Source organism: Mycetomoellerius zeteki, unplaced genomic scaffold (genome assembly GCF_001594055.1).
Source record: "Mycetomoellerius zeteki isolate Tzet28-1 unplaced genomic scaffold, Tzet1.0 scaffold324, whole genome shotgun sequence".
Taxonomy (NCBI): Eukaryota; Metazoa; Arthropoda; class Insecta; order Hymenoptera; family Formicidae; genus Mycetomoellerius; species Mycetomoellerius zeteki.
The window spans coordinates 419,937-439,141 of record NW_017257310.1 but is presented as its reverse complement, the minus strand read 5'-3'; the positions used below and the strand labels follow the sequence as shown (position 1 = coordinate 439,141).

The following is a 19,205-nucleotide window of genomic DNA, read 5'->3' as shown; positions in this document are numbered from 1 at the left end:
ATTGGGAAGCTCGACTTTCTATCTGGGTCGCTTGCTGGGACATCTGGGTTATATCGAGGACATCCGATAAACTCTACTTTTATTCGACGTTTACGATCGATGGTTCCACCCGTACATTATCTAGGAAAACGCTTATTCTTCCGCGTATGCAACTCGTTTTCGCGCTGATCGAAACAAAAACGATCAGTATACGCGCCAATCGCGCACTATTTCGGTTTAATAGAATGCATAAATATCCGTCCGAACAGTGTTCTACAGGTTTATGTATGGTATTAGTACTACTGCTCTCAATCTTTCACAGGTACTGGCCAAAATAATTTTACATGCATTCAGGATCGATATTCTCGCATGGTGCATTTAACACTGTGCTCACACGCCTTATTATAGATTCAATCATCTAAAGTCAAAGTTTAAATAAACATGACACGAGATAAGTATGTTGCAAGTCAATTTAATAAAAGTTTGCATTAATATTTATATGTTGAAAAATGCTTGTTGCCCCGATGGGAACTTGAGAGAGAGAGAGAGAGATTAGCACATTAATATTAAAGATTAATTAAGAAGAAATAAAATTATTATGAAGTAATTCCAAAAGTAAAAACTTACAATTTAAAAAAAAAATTAGATATTTATATTATCTTGCATGTAGAAAAATATTCTTTATAACAGAATGATTAATAAGACTTCACACTGAGAGTATTATGTATCAAATATTTCCTTTTCTCGTATTGTTTCGTATAATTGAAAGACTTTTTGTGCGACAAGCTTTTGAACAAACAAGCTTGACAGTACTGGTAGATGCAACACTGTATCTGCCAGTTATGGTCGTGCTTAAGATAACATCCGATACGTTGTTATAGACTATTGTTTGTAATGGAGACACATTCTCGACAATAAAAGTAACGAAGGATTGCAACAATCGATGAAATTGCCGAGACAAGTGTCAGCGCTTATGCACGACCGTTACGCTAACTGCAATTGATGCATCAGCGCACGTGGAAAAGAAAGAAATCAATTGTCTCTTGATATTCGTCGGCGAGTGGACGCTCGCGCGAATCGATGCGAACGATCCGTTTCAGTTTACAACATAGATTGAAATAGATTTGTAAAGAAAAAGAGAGAGAGAGAGGGAGGGAGGGGGGGAGAGAGAGAGAGAGAGAGCACGGAGCTGCTAATAGACGTCGAGAAAGTCGCGAGGCCGTTCTTGCACGATGAACAAAAATAGGATCGATTGCGATTTAATCGATGTGTGGCATATCCCTGCGATTTGCAGGACAAAGATCTTCGTAATCTCTTTTATGTTTTCTAATTTTTAGTTAATTATTTTACGCTTTTTTAATTTATGTGTATATTTCCTAAAAGTTCTTAATCCATGTTGTATATGAATAAATTGTATAAATTAATCTCTCGTCAGATTCATTTAATTTGATAATTCTTTTAGTATATATTTTATTACATTGAAAAACTTTCCAACAATATCTTGACCTTTTATTTATGTATTGCGGGTGATACATTATTGATCCGCAATTTTTATCGCTCGCCAATTTTTTTACCTTCGAGTGTTTGATATGCCAATATCGCCTCTGGCTTACATGTTTCCTATATACTGACGTAATTAGCGAACACATGTGTATACGTTACAATTTTACGGCGGTGTGGCGCGAAATTACGCCGCCGGTTAAAAATTCGAGACCGTATATTAAATTCCATAGGGATGATTGATCCGCACAGTCATTTGGGTTTATTGTTAGTACAACCACAGACCCCCGAATTTAACACACTGCGAACAATCACATACATTTACACATTATACACACTCATATACAAATATTTTTGTGAGTAATATACAGAGTGTTCGGTAAAAGTTTATAACAACGTTTAAAGGTAGATTCCCGAGATTATTTTGAGATGAAAATTTTAATACAAAAATGTCGAGGATATATAGTTTTTGAATTATAAGCACTTAAAAGTTATATATAAGCGAATCATAGCCTGAAGTTAGCGCGCTTAGGTGCGGTTGGATTTTCTGTTACATTACATCTGAACGCGCGAACTTTAGACGGTATGATTCGATAACTTTAAGTGCTTATAATTCAAAAACTATTAAAGCCTAGACATTTTGGTATTAGAATTTTCGTCTCAAAATGATCTCAGGGATCTACCCATAATACTTTAATGACACCACATTGGCGTCATTTTAGTTTCTATCGTGGACTACTCGGCCTGCATAGTGCTAAGCATTGTTATGGTCTTTACCGAACCCCCTGTATGTATATACATATAATGCAAAACGGATCACGGAAAAGCGAAATAAGATACAACCTAAATTAAAAATAATGAAAAGAACAAGAATCTCTCTCTCTCTCTCTCTCTCTCTTTGTCTGTCTCTCTCATGTGCATTTTTCACACAACCAGAATTAGATAAAGCTCATTTTTATTTATATTTCTTAAATCAAACAGAAGAATATTTATTAGAAATTAAAAATAAAAAGAGATAAATAATGTAGAAATTAAAACAAAAGAGATAAAAGAGTTTTCATTTGATGGAAATTTTACTAAAACTATTTGGAGCTTTAGGACGTAATTGCTCGAACACTGAATGTTTCTTTATCTAAATATATAGAAAATAATAATTAAACAGAATTAGAATAAAGGGAAGCGCAAGGGACGGTACACACAAAGAGTATACAGTGAAACCAACCAACAGGATATTTGTTGGGTTTTACGTAGCTACTGAGATTATTTAAAAGCGAAAATGTCGCATGTAATTTGTCAGAACAATTTCGCTTCGTTCCTAGCAGGGACAGTAATTAATTCAAGAGGACAAAGTACAGTCACGAAATAAGATTTACCAGTAATTGTTATGAAATGGTGTAATCGCAAAGTCACATTCAAATTAAAAGTACATGTGTTCAGAGTTATTTGAAATTAGGGATGCACTATCTCAATGGCATGCATTATACTAATATCTAATTATTGAATTAAATATGACAAGATATAATAGAAATTGCAATTTTTGGCAATACATTATACTGCTATTATAAAGCCTAAAATCGAAAGAATTTTTAGATTTATGGAGATTTTGTATTATTTTTTCAGATTTGTTTTGGGAGAATGATTATGGTCAAATATATATTAAATGGCACTCTGAAATGGCTCGGAAATACGCTAACGTAGCCGTAGAACTTTTCTCTATTTCAAAGGGAAATGACGTATCCCAAGGATCGAATGGATCAAAGAATGACAAAGAGTGACCTCGGTGAAACATCTGAAAGTTTCATCAGCTGTGTTCTACTTGCTAACCAGAGGCAAATTTTGACGTAACTTGTTTCTTAAATCAGTATTGATTTGCGCACGGGATTACGTTTCCAAACACAATGTAATTCAACAGCATTGGAGTTTGCTTTAAGATAATTATTCTCCAGTTTTCCGCAACATGCTGAAACTTTTCTAAATAGTATTCGCTTATGATCAATAAACTGCGACAGCATAAATCCGTTTGATTTTTAAACTCACTCTTTTTTAATTATAACTAACAAATCATGAATTTGAATTGATCAATCGATACAAAAGATAAAATTGCTCTAGGTACAAATATTAAGAATAAATAAAGGATCACTCCTAGAATAATAAACAATAAATAACACAATTAAGGATGATAGGAGTCGGTGTGGAAGACGGTGCGCAATATTAATGTAATGTCATGAACGTTTCGGTTCTAAATTTGAGCCATCCTCAGCAAGAAATATAATCAATTGTGAAATACATAAAAATTGATTATATCCTTGCTGAGGATGACTCAAATTTAGAGCCGAAACGTTCATGACATTACATTAATTTATTTAAAATTGACTTTGTTGATTTGCACACCGTGATTGATTTCCACGCTGACTTCTATCGCCCTTAATTGTGTTATTTATTCCTCTAGATAGGCTATTCTTAGATTATTTAACAAATTCTTTCGTTTTTTATCCCTAAAATAAAATTTTTCAATGTGTATTATTTGCGCGACGTCTTCTGCACTTGACTCCTATTGCCCATGTTCTTTCCTAGTTCTTTTTCAATTATTTTTAAAATTAGAAACAGTTATCTGATTTCTATTAAAAGTCTCGAATGCATCATAAATTTACTCGTTTTAGTTATATAATATGTTTTTTTATCTTCAACGTAAAAAGGTCATCCCAAGAAAGAGATTAGACCGAGATACGCTGACAGTTTATATACTTATAAAATTTCGGAGCCATTTCTCTCGTGCTTTCCCGACGAGCGGACAGTTGCCTCGTGTAAGGTTATTCACGTTTAGGGTATCTCGTTTCATTTAGTTGCCGATGATACACGAGCTGTGATCAGGTTGGCTACGGGATCGGTTGGAAAAATCGGGTGGAAAGTCCTCCGGTCGGCCTACTCCGATTTCTTTCTCAGTGGTGTAGTGCGCGCGGCCGCGAGTGGGCGGAAAATGTGGGCGAGACAAAGAGAAGACAATAAAGGGCACCCCATATCTAACAACGAGAGAGAATATGAAGGAGAGAGAACGAAAGCTCAGGAGAAGGATGGAGAGGGCGAGTCGGTACCGCTCGATAACGCTTCTGCTTCTACTCCGCCATCCCTCCGTCTCGTCGTTCTTATTCTCTCGTGCCCATCCTCTTGTGATATATCTTTTTAATTTAGGAATTTAGACGCTAAGAACTCGAATACACAAGTAGACAAGCACGCTTTTTGAATATATTATTTGCTATTATTTTTTAATCTAATATCATGATTTAAATGAAACTGTAAACTATATGACTGAAGCAATGTAATGATTATTCAGCAATAAAATTTATTAAATAAAACTTTACTACACAAAACTATCTAGTATAAAAATAAAGTTTTTTTATTTAAAAAATAATCCAGTTTGACTTAAGAACACGAGTGAAGAGATTGGCGAGTTTTTAATACTGTAACGTTATTAAACTGGATTTAAATTTAACAAATGGTGCTGTTACTTATTTAAACATATTAATGTTTAAATCCATAGTTCGCGATAAAACCGTGGCGAAAGTTTTCATTGTCGATCTGCTGCATTTTATATTTACTATTTTAATTCAAGAATTAATTCCAATCTATCAAGGACGATCCGAAAAATGGTAAAAATGGTGCATTTATCGCCCTGCGTTATTAATCGCGACACGCGATTGCACATATAGTTTTACAGCATTTATTTTACGAACGGTCAGTTACATCGAGGCGGATTTTACAGGAACGACAAAGGACCATAAGTTACCAGTCGATCGATAACAACGTCGTTGAGAAGCTCGCCCGGAAAACTGCTGAGCGAGACGGAAGAAAGATCGAGACGAGAAACTGGGCTTCTCCCGACGAAAGGCTTTTTACGCCGTAACAAGTTACGATCATTTAACATTCGCCTCGGCGCATCATTTAAAAGTGCCTAAATTCCCGGTGATCCACACAAAAGTCTCGCCAAGAATCTTAAGAGGAAAGGCTTTCTACTACCGGAACTCTCGTGAATAAATATGAGCATTTATCGTTCTTCGCTTATCCTCCGCGTGATCGGTAACTTAATCTATGCTTTATTTATATATTTACCTTCACAAGCTCGTATTTTCCCAGAATTTCTGGTAATTTCGTATGAATTTATACATGCAAATATATTGTACGGATAAGCTTATGCTAATTTCTGTTTATTTTATGTTTAAATTTGAAGTCTATTTTGTCTATTATAATTCTAGCAATATATGTACGAAATACGACGCTTTTTTTAAAAGCTGATATTACAAGTGTTGTAATTTAAGTATTTAATTTTTATATTAAATTTTTTGTTACATCTAAACAAAATTTGTATATAAATTATACAATAAGAATATTTCTATAATGTCGTTTCTTCTAAGTAATATTTTTATTTGAATTTCTTTAATATTATATATATTGGAAAGATACCATTTTCCTCAAAAGAAAAAAATATCGAGAGCGCTCTCTCCATGAAATGCAAACATTTTAAATGTCGAGCCATTCCGTCGAGTGCGCCGCCGTCAGAAATTGAACGATCGTCTTTCTCTACACTTGGCAACTGTAGCTATCTCCGGATTTAACACGTCCTCTCCCAGGATAGCTATCCTTCGGGTTTCCATCGTGTCAAACGAAATCGATACGGTCGAGTCACCCACGACCATTTCTCGCGTCTATTTTTTCGCGTACAAGTACAATTTAATGTGTAGACTTTGTGCGCGTGTGTGCTCTGTCGTTTTGCTAAAACTAGTCGTAGACACGAGTATCTTCAGGAGATATTCTGAAGGATGAAGGATATGCGATCGGGTACCCGTTATTCGTCCAAGGGAACTGACCAAGCGCCGACACCCTTGTCCCGTTTCTTGGAGATCGATTTGTGAGTACAACGACCCCAAGAAAAGCGAAGACCAATGTGCTACAGAATTGCCATGGTAATGTAGTTCATGCGATGGGATCGTTTACATTATTGAACTCGCCCACTCACACGGATTTCTCGCCGATAGTTGTGATCGTAGATTTTTATTGTTCCGATTGCTCCGATTGTTGTGATTTCCATTGCAATAATGAACGTTTAATTGCGAAGTTATACAATGTGAACATATAATAGCATAGGATTTTTTTAGCAATATCATATTCTGAACTGTAATATGACGAATCAAAAGTGGGTTAATTGGATTCACACGTTGAAAAAACGTTGTTAATAAATAACATGGTGAGCTGAAAATAAATGAAATATTATATGTGCTTTTTTTAAGAACTGATTTAGTAGATTTATTTATTATATTTATAAACCTGTCGATTTATTTTACTCAAAAACTATAAATGTAGGTATTGATAATTTTAAACTTGCCATATTATTTGTAGAGAAATTCATAAAAATTAACAAGAATTGAATATTTCAACGGAAAAAATATATAAATGAGTAGTTTTTAATTACATTTTAGTCTTACTAAAAAATTAATATGTTTAAAATTTTTAAATAAAACTTAAAATGGAACAGAATTACAACAAAAACTAATTCAAAAATAGCAATATGAAACTACGTTCGCGAATATATGCAACATCTGGCTGCTTTTGCGACGAAATGGCGATATGTGTTCGCTTATTTCTAGGATTTCCGGTTCGTACAGTGTGAGTAAATGGATATCGCAATCTAACCATATGTATCTGAAGTTACTCCCTGAATGCCGGAAAGACTCGATATCGGCGATTCTCCGTGCTTACATACATACACTGCTTAAAATCAGATCGTGAAAATTGCATTTCTTTGGTCGCGGAACACTGTTCATCGGAACACTGTACGCCTGCTGTGATTACAGTTCCTGATAAAATCTACTAATGCTATTTTCTGATTGCTTAGCTCAGCGGTGATCGTACCGTTTACACAGCTGGTACATAGCTTACAAAAGATACACAAGCAATCTCGCAATTACATTAAAGAAAACAAAGAAACTTTGAAAATTCTCTATATTTTATCTAATACTCACTTTATCTCAAGAATTTAAAGAAAAATTATTTGTCTAATATTATTATAATTATTATAAGCAAAATGCAGATATATATACATATTATACATATATATATATTTATAAATTTACAAAGTAACGTGTCGTGTAAAAGATAGGAAAAGATTCTGTAGTTTTTTAAATATTTTTGTTATATTGATTTTATTAATTAAAATGACTTACAAACGTATTTTTTATATAATTATATTTTAGATACAATTAGTCTAATGATGTAGTTCGAAAAATTACTAAATTAAATATAAACAATGTTTGTATACACGATGAAAATCCAAATGGTCATCATGAATTGTTACTGCTTCTGTCAAATATTTGCGGATTTCCTGATTAAACATTGCGGATCATTTATCTCAACTGCGAGGTAGACTAGCGGTTTTCATGTTAAAGGCGTATCTACTGCGTTGCAAGGAATGTAAGATTTGCTCAATCGTTAATAGGATCTCGTCTTAAGAGGGGCTTCTGTTAACTTCAAACACCTATATTTCTTTCCCCTTCTTCGATTTTTAATAATTCACTCGTGTCGCGTCTTAATGAAATGTTTACGTAATATTTATAATATTCTTCGCTTAAGTAATTATTTAAGTATTATTTGAGTAATTATCACGTCTAGTAATAGTAATAATATTTCAAATGCAGTCCTTGAATTTATTATGGAATGTCTGCGAACAGTACTCGGTTCTTTATTAATCGATTTAATAATAAAATTGATAAGAACTTTTTAGCACTTGCTGTAAATTTTATACGTATTTTAACGAGAATCTGACGCCGAACGATGTGCTAAGCATTTAAAAAACATTTGTTCTTAATGTTATTACGAGCACTTAACTCACTATATACGATATTTATGTGTATATGCATCGGACGTGTGCAAGCTCTTGACAATATTGCCCATTCTTTCATCGTATTTTATCGAGTTTTATTCGCGATATATCACGCCATAAATGTCTTACGAATTCTAATAAAAAGTGATCGATATGTCAAAAACATTTATTAAAAACTGAAGCATCCGATTGCTTTTTAACGAGAATTTAATTGAATTTATAGTTACAGAGTATTTGTTGTAGAAAATTAAAAAAGATTTTAACAAGTAAAATTTTGAACATATAAATAACTAAGTAGTCTTAATGACTGTTGATTTTATGAGCGCATTTAATTTGAAATGTAATTATCAATTTTTAATACTGAAAAACAAATATATTTGTAGTAAATAAATATAGCAAATATTTACTGAAAGATGAATATTAAATTAATAAAATATATACTAGTATAATAAATACATTGACATGAACTGCATGAGACACATAATGGACTTCTCGATGTATAATCGATAAGTCAAAGATTTTTGCAACCAAATAGTAAAATTCGACCATGATACGAATAGGTCACGCAGAAATCATGGATGATTAATCGAGAAAATGACGTCACGTATGCTAGAATGCGATCCTCTGCCTCCGCATCTCACCTCCCCTCCCCCCCTGGATGTCGCATAGCACTGATTCCACACTCGCCAAATCAGGTCAATCGGTAGTATTGAACGCATTGGTTTCCGTAGGAATTGGAGAATATTCGTTTACTAGTATGGTTCTCTCGTTACACGTTACGCAGATTCTCATTGCATAATCCTCTCATGCAATTGAACATTTTGATGCAAACTCTTGCATGCTTATAAATATCTTGTACTATAAAATTTCTTTCTTTTTATCAAAAAATCATTTTTTGTGAATTAATTATGTTTCTTGATTATTTTAAATTGTGGATCATTTTAAATTTGTATTGCGACAGATTATGTAATGTGCCGCAATCTTTAGTCGGGATTAAATTTAATGTTGCTCATACATTTAAATGTAAAACGTACATCACTGCCATAAAACGAACAAGATAATAGACTATGTTTTGCAAATTGGAAAACTAGATTAATTAATTTTTTCTACTTTAACGTATTTTCATTCACGGATTGAATTTTTCTTACCTTTTAAGCTACTGCTTTTTATCATTTATTTTTTATTTTTTAATTTACTATTGTTTGCCACTTATTTTCTATTTTTTATTATTTAGCTTAAAAAGAAATACAGGATGCTGTAAATATAAAAAGCTGTTTTCTAATATAAGAAAGTTCAGATACTCCAGTTTCTACTTTTCATTTTTTTTTTACATAAAGCACACAACGAAAAATATATATTATTTGCAAAAACAAAGTCTCTAAATCCGGGTAAAATGAAAACAACCATTTAATCACTGTGACGAGAGGACATGTGTCGCATATGTAAAGCGCTTTAATCAACAGACAGTGCATCGGTGTGCAACATCCGTATTTGTTAATCGTAGTGCGCCGGAAGTACAGTTAGAAAGCTTTTCTTTTTTTACGATGCGGCTTTTGTTCACCCACGCGCTTATGTCGCATTGCCGGCATCATTAACGATGTCTAACGAGCCTAGACCAAAGAGCTTGGGTGGAACAATACCACTCGAAAGTACATTCATATGAGAGCAAATGGTACGACGGAGGCAAGTAACCACGCGCGTTTCCGGTCGTGTGACACGTCTGTCGACATAGCGACGCGTGCACAAGTGAACTTTCACGGAGACCGTTTGCTTCTTGTTAATATTTTGAGTGCAATTCGTAATTGTCAAGATTGTTTGTTCCAAAAACCGCTTCATAGCTCTACATAGCTCTGTTCTGAAATTAGAATGTCCGGACAGCCATATATGAACCGTCTTTAATAAATTAGATGACTTTCAAACTAAAAATATTAATTTTGATATGCGAAATTTAATTATTTTTTAACTCGATAGCAATTATAATTATCATAAAAGTTATTATTCCCAATTCCTGTTTTAATTCTTCTAATTTCAATAAAATTTTGAATGATCTAATTGTAAAAATACGAGAGATAAAGGATTTCGAATAAAAGAATTCGATAAAGCGTTATAGGTACTTATTGTTAATAATTTTTTATTAACCTTCTCTGTATACAAATATTTTAAGAACCGTTTTTAAGAAAACTTTCGAAATTTTCCATTCGGCAATATTTTATTTATGTTTTTTATTAGCCTGAGGTGTGTTTTCAGCCCTATATACAGAGAGAAGGTTAATAAAAAATGAAAATTACTATAAATAATTGCATGTACTGAAATTATAATATGTGCTATTTTGAATTGCAGAAACAAAGCATAATGGTTCGCCAATTAGAAGAGGAGCTCAGAATGAGGATGCGTGGGCCGAGTGTCGAGATGCAGCAACAAATGGAAGTTTTGTACAATGAGAATGAGCATCTGACTCGCGAAATTGCCATACTTCGTGATACGATAAAGGTGAATTGTTGTTTAGATGTCATAGATTATTTTCAAATGCATATTTTCCAATGCACCGCTTCTAACAACTTTTTTTACTGTATGGTACAAAGTTATTTCCTGTATAATGACGGTGCTATAATTCAGCGTTTTCCACATAGTTGAACTTTTCCGAGAGAAAATTAATTTCTAGCGGCGCAGTTTACAAGATTAGTCTTAATGAGCGAGACTAGGTTGGTTTTTTACGCCGAATATAATTCAGTCTCAGCCTCGAAATAGAATAGCGCACGCCATCGGGAAGATTGGAATTGGAATAATCGCGCCGAAGGGGGATCCCATTATAACTCGGGAATAATAGGGATAAGTGCGGTAAATGGAAGTAAAATGGAGGAGACTCTTCAGGGAGTCGATGCATGAAAGAGCCGCAAACACCTCCTAGACTGTCTTTTTCTTCTTTTTCTTGTTTTCTTCTTTCTCGTCGACAGCCTCGAGAGTTTTCCTGATATTTGTGAAAATTTTCGCGCCAGGTATATTGGACCTCGCGCTATCTTCCAATCTTCTGACACCGCTGCGGACGTCTGTCACGTATCTCAACATTCCGAACGTAGATATTCAAGAGAAATGCTGACTTGTCCAATTTTTTCCTCTTGAATATTCTGAAAACTTTAATGACTTTATTTATTTCATTTAATTGATAATGCTTCCATTGATCTTGTACATTTCAGTATAAGTACATATATATTATTAGCTTTGAAGTAAAACAATTTAATAGTAATTTTTATAACGAGTAATCGGTAATTGTAATCTTCTCTATTCAATAATTTATGTCGTAATAGTTTCTTTTGTTAATAATACATTATCATTTTGTAGAAATTTTATCGAATCTGGAGAAGATAACTTTGATGTAAAATTTGTTTGTGTTTTTCGTGAAAACAGGCGATCATAAATAAAATAATCACGTTGCAAAATCATCCGTTCGGTGCCGTGATTTATTGGCTTCTCGTACGCCATACGGCTCTGTGCTCGCAGACTCGAAATAGACGAGGGGTTTAGGTCGCCTTCGAGGTAAACGACCGATTGTCTGTACTATCCAGAAACTTCCGGAAATCTTGGCAGCAACGTGAATATCAGCCTCGTCGCAATAAATTCGTTATGTTCACCACTTATGGCGTCGAAAAACAAGCGTTGCTGTGTGTAAGACTGCGTGTAACGTCGAATCGATATAAGCAGACACGCAATGGGAGTGTCACGTTCCACTCGTTTAAAAGCAGTATGATAGATATGAACCTTTTTTAGAAAGCTTTATTTACATAAAAGAAATATTTTATTTTTACTGCAAGATAAGTAGTTGATAATAGATGCAATTCGCGTACGTAATAAGTTGAAGGAAAAGTTATCTCGGAGATATTTCTTCAGAAAATAATCTAATCTCGCGCAAGAAGCGGAGTAATATTTGCTCGTAAGCATGACCGAAATGTCGCAGACAGGTCAAACGGGAAGCAACTGGTCGCCTTTGGCCATTCGCCAGTTTATGCACTCGGTTTCTCGTGTCTCTATAAATTCTCATTATCGAATCTGATGACCAAGTCGATCGAAATTTTTAACAACTAAGATACTTAATGGCAATACAACGTTCTCATTTCATTAACTTTCATAACTTTGAAAGATTCAGTATATGATTTTTAATGTCATATGTTATTTATTAGCCAACTTTTATCCTGATTTATTATCTAATATATTAATAATTAACAACGTTAGTATATGTATGTGTGTGAGATATGACGTTATCTAATAATTTGCACAATACGAGGAAAGATATTTATATATACAGCTTTCACTGAAATTCATCGATAATATATTTAACACTTGGTTATTTTGACTCAACATGTCCCAAGAGTTTCATCCTCTAAGACTGACTGTAATTACCAACTCTTCGTTAGCAATAGCTACACTCTAACTGTTTCGAGGTCAAACTTACCGGTAATACAGTACACGTGTTTTTTGAAGAGTATTCTAATTAACACATTTACAACTGTGGAAGTTTGCGAAGGTTTTCATTAAAAGAGATAATTGAATTAATTATCGAATGTCGGCCGACGTCTCGAATGTAACATTTGGGAATTCTCGTATTTCCAGAGGGCATAGTATCTACTCGCAGGTAATATCGCACGCGAGTATTCCTCTCGCACAGCGGGGAAAGCCGGTAGAAGGCCAGCAGCGGGTGTCTAATTCCAGACTAATTACTTTCGCGCCGTCAAAGAGGCGTGCTAAATTCGTTATGCGGGCCCAAGCGGTGGCATCCATCGTTGACGGCTACTAAAATCAAGCATATTAGACATATAGTTGCCAACGTGTGTGTATGTGTGTGTGTGTGTGTATGTACCATCGGTTGTCATAAAAATAATACTGTGTAAAAAGTGCACGCTGTGGCGAAATTCCGTAAAAATATTTTGCGGCATTAATATTTTACAGTAAATTCTCATTATTCTATTGAAATGTTAATCTTGTTTTATAGAATGAAGGAGCACAGTACACCTACATGATGATAAATTAAATCTCTCTTTATTCGGTTTCAAAGATTAAGCTTAGTGTATTTTTGGAAAAAGGAACACGTGTTTTTACACAAAGGAGTTGATATTTAAAGTCACTTTTTAAAGAGAAATTGGATAATTCTAACATTCATCAAAGAATCTATTTCTAAATTATTTTTAAATTTATTTGTCTTATTTAGTATAAAGTATCTTTTTAATGTCATTACGTGGTATGTTGGCTCTCTTTGAGTCTTGTGATTCTTGTGGTATAACCGTCCGCAGATGCTGAAATAATTTTGTAGGCTTAATATAGTCGGTAGCATTTTGAGCTCAACTGTGTGAGTGGCCCTATTATCTCTAATGAAGTTTTATTTTAACTATTCTCAACCGATTAAGTTTTATCTTAGCTTATATTGTCAATGTGTATTTTATGAATTTAAAATAACACAGAAAAATATAATTCATAATATTTTGAAAGCATCTACGTAATATGATAAAATAAATCGAAAATATTCAAACTGTCATTTGATGTAACTCAGTATATAGAAATTTTTATTATGTGCGATATAATTGCATCTAAATTGTTTATGCAAATATTAAAATGGAATTGAGATTTTTTAAGAATAAAGATATCAAGAAAAGAATTGCGACCTTTTAAGGATTATTAAATTAATGTAAATGTTTATATAATAAAACAATAATAAAATAATAATAATTTGACGATAAATCGTTAAAGAAAACAATCTTAGTTATTGCAATTTCTTTATTTTTAATTAATCTTGTTGATTTTTCTCTGGAATCCTTGCTTTCTTCTTGCAGGAGCTGGAATTAAGAATAGAAACGCAAAAACAGACGCTGCAAGCTCGTGATGAGAGTATCAAGAAGCTCCTCGAGATGCTCCAGAATAAGGGGATGGGTGAGACATTTCTTGCAATTTTTTAAATTAATTATTTTAATATTAAATAATTATTTTAACCCTGCATTTTACGAACAAAAATTTACATTATAGGAAATCATAATAATATATCCTAATGAATTACAATGAACAACAATAGCCATTTTTTTGATATTTTTAAATTTTCTTCAATTAAACTCAAGGAGTATAATTACAAATTAGAAAATCGTAATAAGCTTCGTATAAAAATTAACATTTTGAGTATTAATAGGAAAAAAAATATTTATTTTAATGAAATAAAACATTGCCGGGAAATAAAACTACAAAGTATGTGCGTGCATAAACTTTTTAAAAACTGATTGGATTAATAAAAAAGTAACTATAAATAACAAAGTGTATACATAGACAAAAATATTTTTACATTTTAAGTTTAAAGCTTAACTATTGCTCATTTTTTTTAATCTACATTTATTTCAAACAGAAATATAGTTTCCTGGCGATACAAGCTCTTATTTAAGTTCTTTTTTTTTGCATGATTGTTAAGTAATTTTCTCGAATATATACCATGCTTGTAAGTGACTTCATGTAGCAAAAGTACATAGCGCGTTATCAAAATTTAAAATTGCGAATATTTCGTTCGCAAATATACGACGCCTAGTATCGTTCTTCTCTAACGAAGGGAAGACTCAATTTCCCCCGCAATGACATTTTTCGCGCAAATGCCGTCGGCCATCCTCGACGACTACAACGGTTCATCGAATTATTTCGTTAAATCCACGAGCCGCAGTTCATCTAAGCAGAAGAATCTGCACTTTGAAACCGTTATTGTGATCTTTATCTTTATAAAAGCAAGACTCATCTTGTGAAGTTAACGGTGCATAGTCCAAAAGGATGCTGCAAGAAAATATTAATTTTGTAAATCTTGTTAACTTTACGAAAGGAAGAACACTTTCGAAAGTTAGGAAGACAGCATTTAAATGAACAAAGTTTCAATTCGCGACACGTATTAGAGTAAATTACCATTTTCACGCACTTGGCATACATAATTAGATGCGCTGCATTAATAACAACAATTTGCTCTTTAAATTATTTTTACAAATTTGAATATAAGTAGAGGAAAGTATCACCGATACTGACATAGGTCTTCTAAAGCGACATCCCTTTATTTCTTAGAAACTAACCTTTGCACCTTATTAATACTAATAAATACGTGATCTGTTTAACTAATTAAAGAAGTACAAACTCATAATTCATATATTTGTATCATATATCAGTTTATTTCTATCTTCAAATCAGTTAAAAACAAATTCTATCAATCCGAGAAGAAAATTCTTACAATGTTCTTTTGCAAATTGCGTAATTAAAATAATAGTGACTGTATTATTGATAATATTATGTCATTTTAAATGTTTATAGTTTCATAAATTAGTTTTCTTTATAGAATAGAATATATCTTTATTTATAGAATAGGAATGTTGGCATTATTGTCTACTATGTCAGTTTTGGAGCCCATTTTGTTAGACGCTCATTTTTGCGTCATAACTTATGAAAAACTTAATTATTGCAAAATTGCAAACAGTATTATAAAAACTGCTTATACTCTATCTGATAGAAGATACTTTTTAGTTTGTATTTATGTTTTTGAAGTTGTATTTTTACCTTTTATTACTATTATAATTATTTGTATTATAATTAATGTAACGCACATAACATTTTCATTGTAATTAATAAAGAATAATGTTAATTAAAAAGATTTATTTTCCCTCCCCTTACTTGTATTAATTAGAGGAAGGTCACCGATACCGACATACCACTTTGTTTTTAGACTTATTTTAAGAAATATTATTAAAATAAGTCTAAAAACAAAGTGGTATGTCGGTATCGGTGACCTTCCTCTAATTAATACAAGTAAGGGGAGGGGAAATAAATCTTTTTAATTAACATTATTCTTTATTAATTACAATGAAAATGTTATGTGCGTTACATTAATTATAATACAAATAATTATAATAGTAATACAGAGTTAGAGAGATATTAATAAAGATTGCACTCGAGCAAACTGTCGCGATTATTTTACAAACTTCATTTATTCGTATATACAAACATACATATACACGCATACAAACACATCCACAATTGCACCGACAATCCGAGACCTGGAACCAAACAGTTCCTCCAAGAGTTCCTCGTTACTTTCTGCTGTTCTAGGAAAAGAGGAGGAAAGGATCATGTTCCAGCAGATGCAGTCGATGGCCCAGAAGCAGGTCCTTAAGCTATTTCTATCCGTCGCCATACATACTCATAATTATAAATTTATATATATATATGTATATATGTATACATACATTATGCATCGCGTACATATATGTATATACATATATATGTGTGTGTATCATTCTCATTTCGATCGACGCTCATTACGCATTTTCAATACACATATGTGTAAATACGTATTGACATTAATAATTTGCTTACTTTTATTAGTCTATTTTACATGTATACGTACATACACATATGCGTTAACATTAATCGCTGCCCATTGTTCTGTATCGAGTAGTTGCTTGCAAGTAGCTTGCAGTTATTGCACCGCCAGTGGCTTTACTTTTCGCCCCGTGTGCCGTGCTCACGCTTGAACTTTTGTGTCACCTGAGATCTGAGAAAACAAAAAAAAGAGAGGAACAAAACGGACAAAAAAGAAAACGAAACAGGCGAGCGCCAGGGGATGAGTGGAATTAGCCCTTACACGGGCGGTCCATTCTCGATTCAGGGACCACAACAGGGTTTTGCAAGCTTTCCCCGCCTGCCTCGTGCAACTCGATCGTTGCTCTCAAAATCGATCGGATTCCCGCGAGCGACGGAAAGGTTTTCCCGTTTTGTGTTCCGCAATACAGGCGAGACTAAGGTACGGTATGCACATGCGAGATCGGGGAACGGCGATAGGCAACAGCCGATCGAAGCTACTAACGTGACACTTCGGGCAAGAGCCGCGGAAAATCCGCAGATCGATAAATCTGCGGCAACGCAAAGGATCTGATCAACTTGGGGATCCGATAACAATACGATCTAAGGATCTTGGGATTCGCGGATGTGTGCAAATATTGAAAGATATAAAAATTCCAGAATGGCAAAACTCAAAAATTTTCATAAAAGGTTTATAAGAAGTCTTTTACAACAAATTCTAAGAAGGCGAGAGTTTTAAGTACACAAAAAATTAAAATAAATATAAAAATTATTAAAGCATCCGGGAATCTAATGATTACGATAGAAGCGAGAAGTCACGTACTTTACAAAGATTTCTATAATTCAGAAACTTCCGAAGTGATGTAATATCTCTAGTATAGGTTGTAATAGTTTATCATGTTATAAAAAAAATTGTCTGCTTTGTTACAACTGAAATTTGAATTAGAATTTAACTTAGTAGTTGTGGTCCTTTTTTGTAGGAAATTTTGTGAAATCATTGACAATAATGAAGATTCATGTATAAAATAGAGAAACACGCGTTCAATATATAGAAAAGGAAATTCTATTTCGGAGTATGTTACGTTTATCTGGAACGTAACTCTCTTTTTGTGTAACTTGTGCAATCGAAGCTGTTCGCAGTCAAAATATTTCATTGCGTTTCGAGAGCTCGCGATGTTGTATTTATTACGGTTTGACAGTGTTTCTCCTCCTAGAAAAGGAAAATCAAATCAGAGGTAGAAAATCGACGGGATTCACTCAACGACTTTACACATGTACATGTACACGTATACAGACACACACGCACACGTCTTCAAGCACCGCACATATTCGTATTCATGTCGCGTTCAGTGTGTGCACGCAAAATCGTGGGTTTACTCTCTCACAAGTATTTTGTATGCGCACTTTCCTTTGCGTCACCGCCGCAAGTTTTCAAAAATTCACGCTACAAGCGCGATTCTGTTGCTACATACTTTCGTTGCGAACAAAGATTGTGGAAATCTCCGAGAAATGCGTCGAGGAAGTGTCAGGAAGAATTTACTGAGACGCTTGTCATTTATTGCGAGTATTGTTTTATCGTTTAGTTCATTTTTATGGAATTTTCGATATCCTATGGCGCCACGCGTGCATTCCGACATGCCGTAAACTTATATGACAGAAGTAAAACGTGCAATGACAGAGTCAAGAATTTATGTCGCTGGGTAATGCCAAAAGGTGGCTGTAGCATTTTATCGCAGGTTACGGAAAAATCGTGGTTTGGCGAAAGTTATACAAAAATTGTATCATACATCTATTTATTTAAAAGTTGCCTGCCAAATACGTGTCGCATTTGAATATTTCAAACAATTACTGATTCGCTTCATATGGAAATTTGTGAAACATGTCGTCTCTATGTATATTTATCGATTTTTCGTCGATAAAATCACGAATCGTCAGAGCTTCGCATTAAATCTGATATCCAAAAATGGTCCAGGAATCCGTGAATTTTTGAAGCGTCCCCCCATCGCTTACTTTTACTCAGCAACTATCGCTGCTCCGCTGTACTGTCACATAGCGAAATGAGCATATTTAGACTGTTAGCCTCGTAAAGGAGTTTTTGAGCATCCGAATATTGCGTGATCACGTTGCCGTTACCATGTCCGCTCTGCCTTTTGCACAGTCCGTGTGTTAGATGGTCTTTAGAGCAGACCTAGACCGTGTATTTCCCGAAATACATTGTCGCGTTTATAGTGTTCTCCCTTCGTTTATAGCCAGTTCTAGATACACGGAATGCGAAGTCGTTCGGAAAAGCCGCTATTATTTCGCCCGTTGCCGCCAACAAGCTTGTTTCTTTCACGCTTTTTGACCCACTTTTGCCACGAGCCATGTTCGCGTTCCCATTTAGTCACGATGGTCATCTCATACACGTAGCTTTTCATCCGCGTCATTTCTTTGCAAGATTCATATATTCCTTGTGTTCCTCTGCAGCTTTGCTGCGTTTGCATTTTGCAAAAGCACCCAG

At 33.9% G+C, this 19,205-nt stretch overlaps 1 protein-coding gene across 1 annotated transcript in view; it reads left to right on the top strand.

The window, feature by feature from the left end:
• brp (ELKS/RAB6-interacting/CAST family member bruchpilot) overlaps positions 1–19,205 on the top strand; it is a 66,934-nt gene that overhangs the window by 11,156 nt on the left and 36,573 nt on the right. The window contains 3 exon segments of the mRNA XM_018451880.1: positions 10,691–10,840; positions 14,170–14,266; positions 16,454–16,509. Coding sequence (XP_018307382.1) covers positions 10,691–10,840; positions 14,170–14,266; positions 16,454–16,509 — 303 coding nt within the window.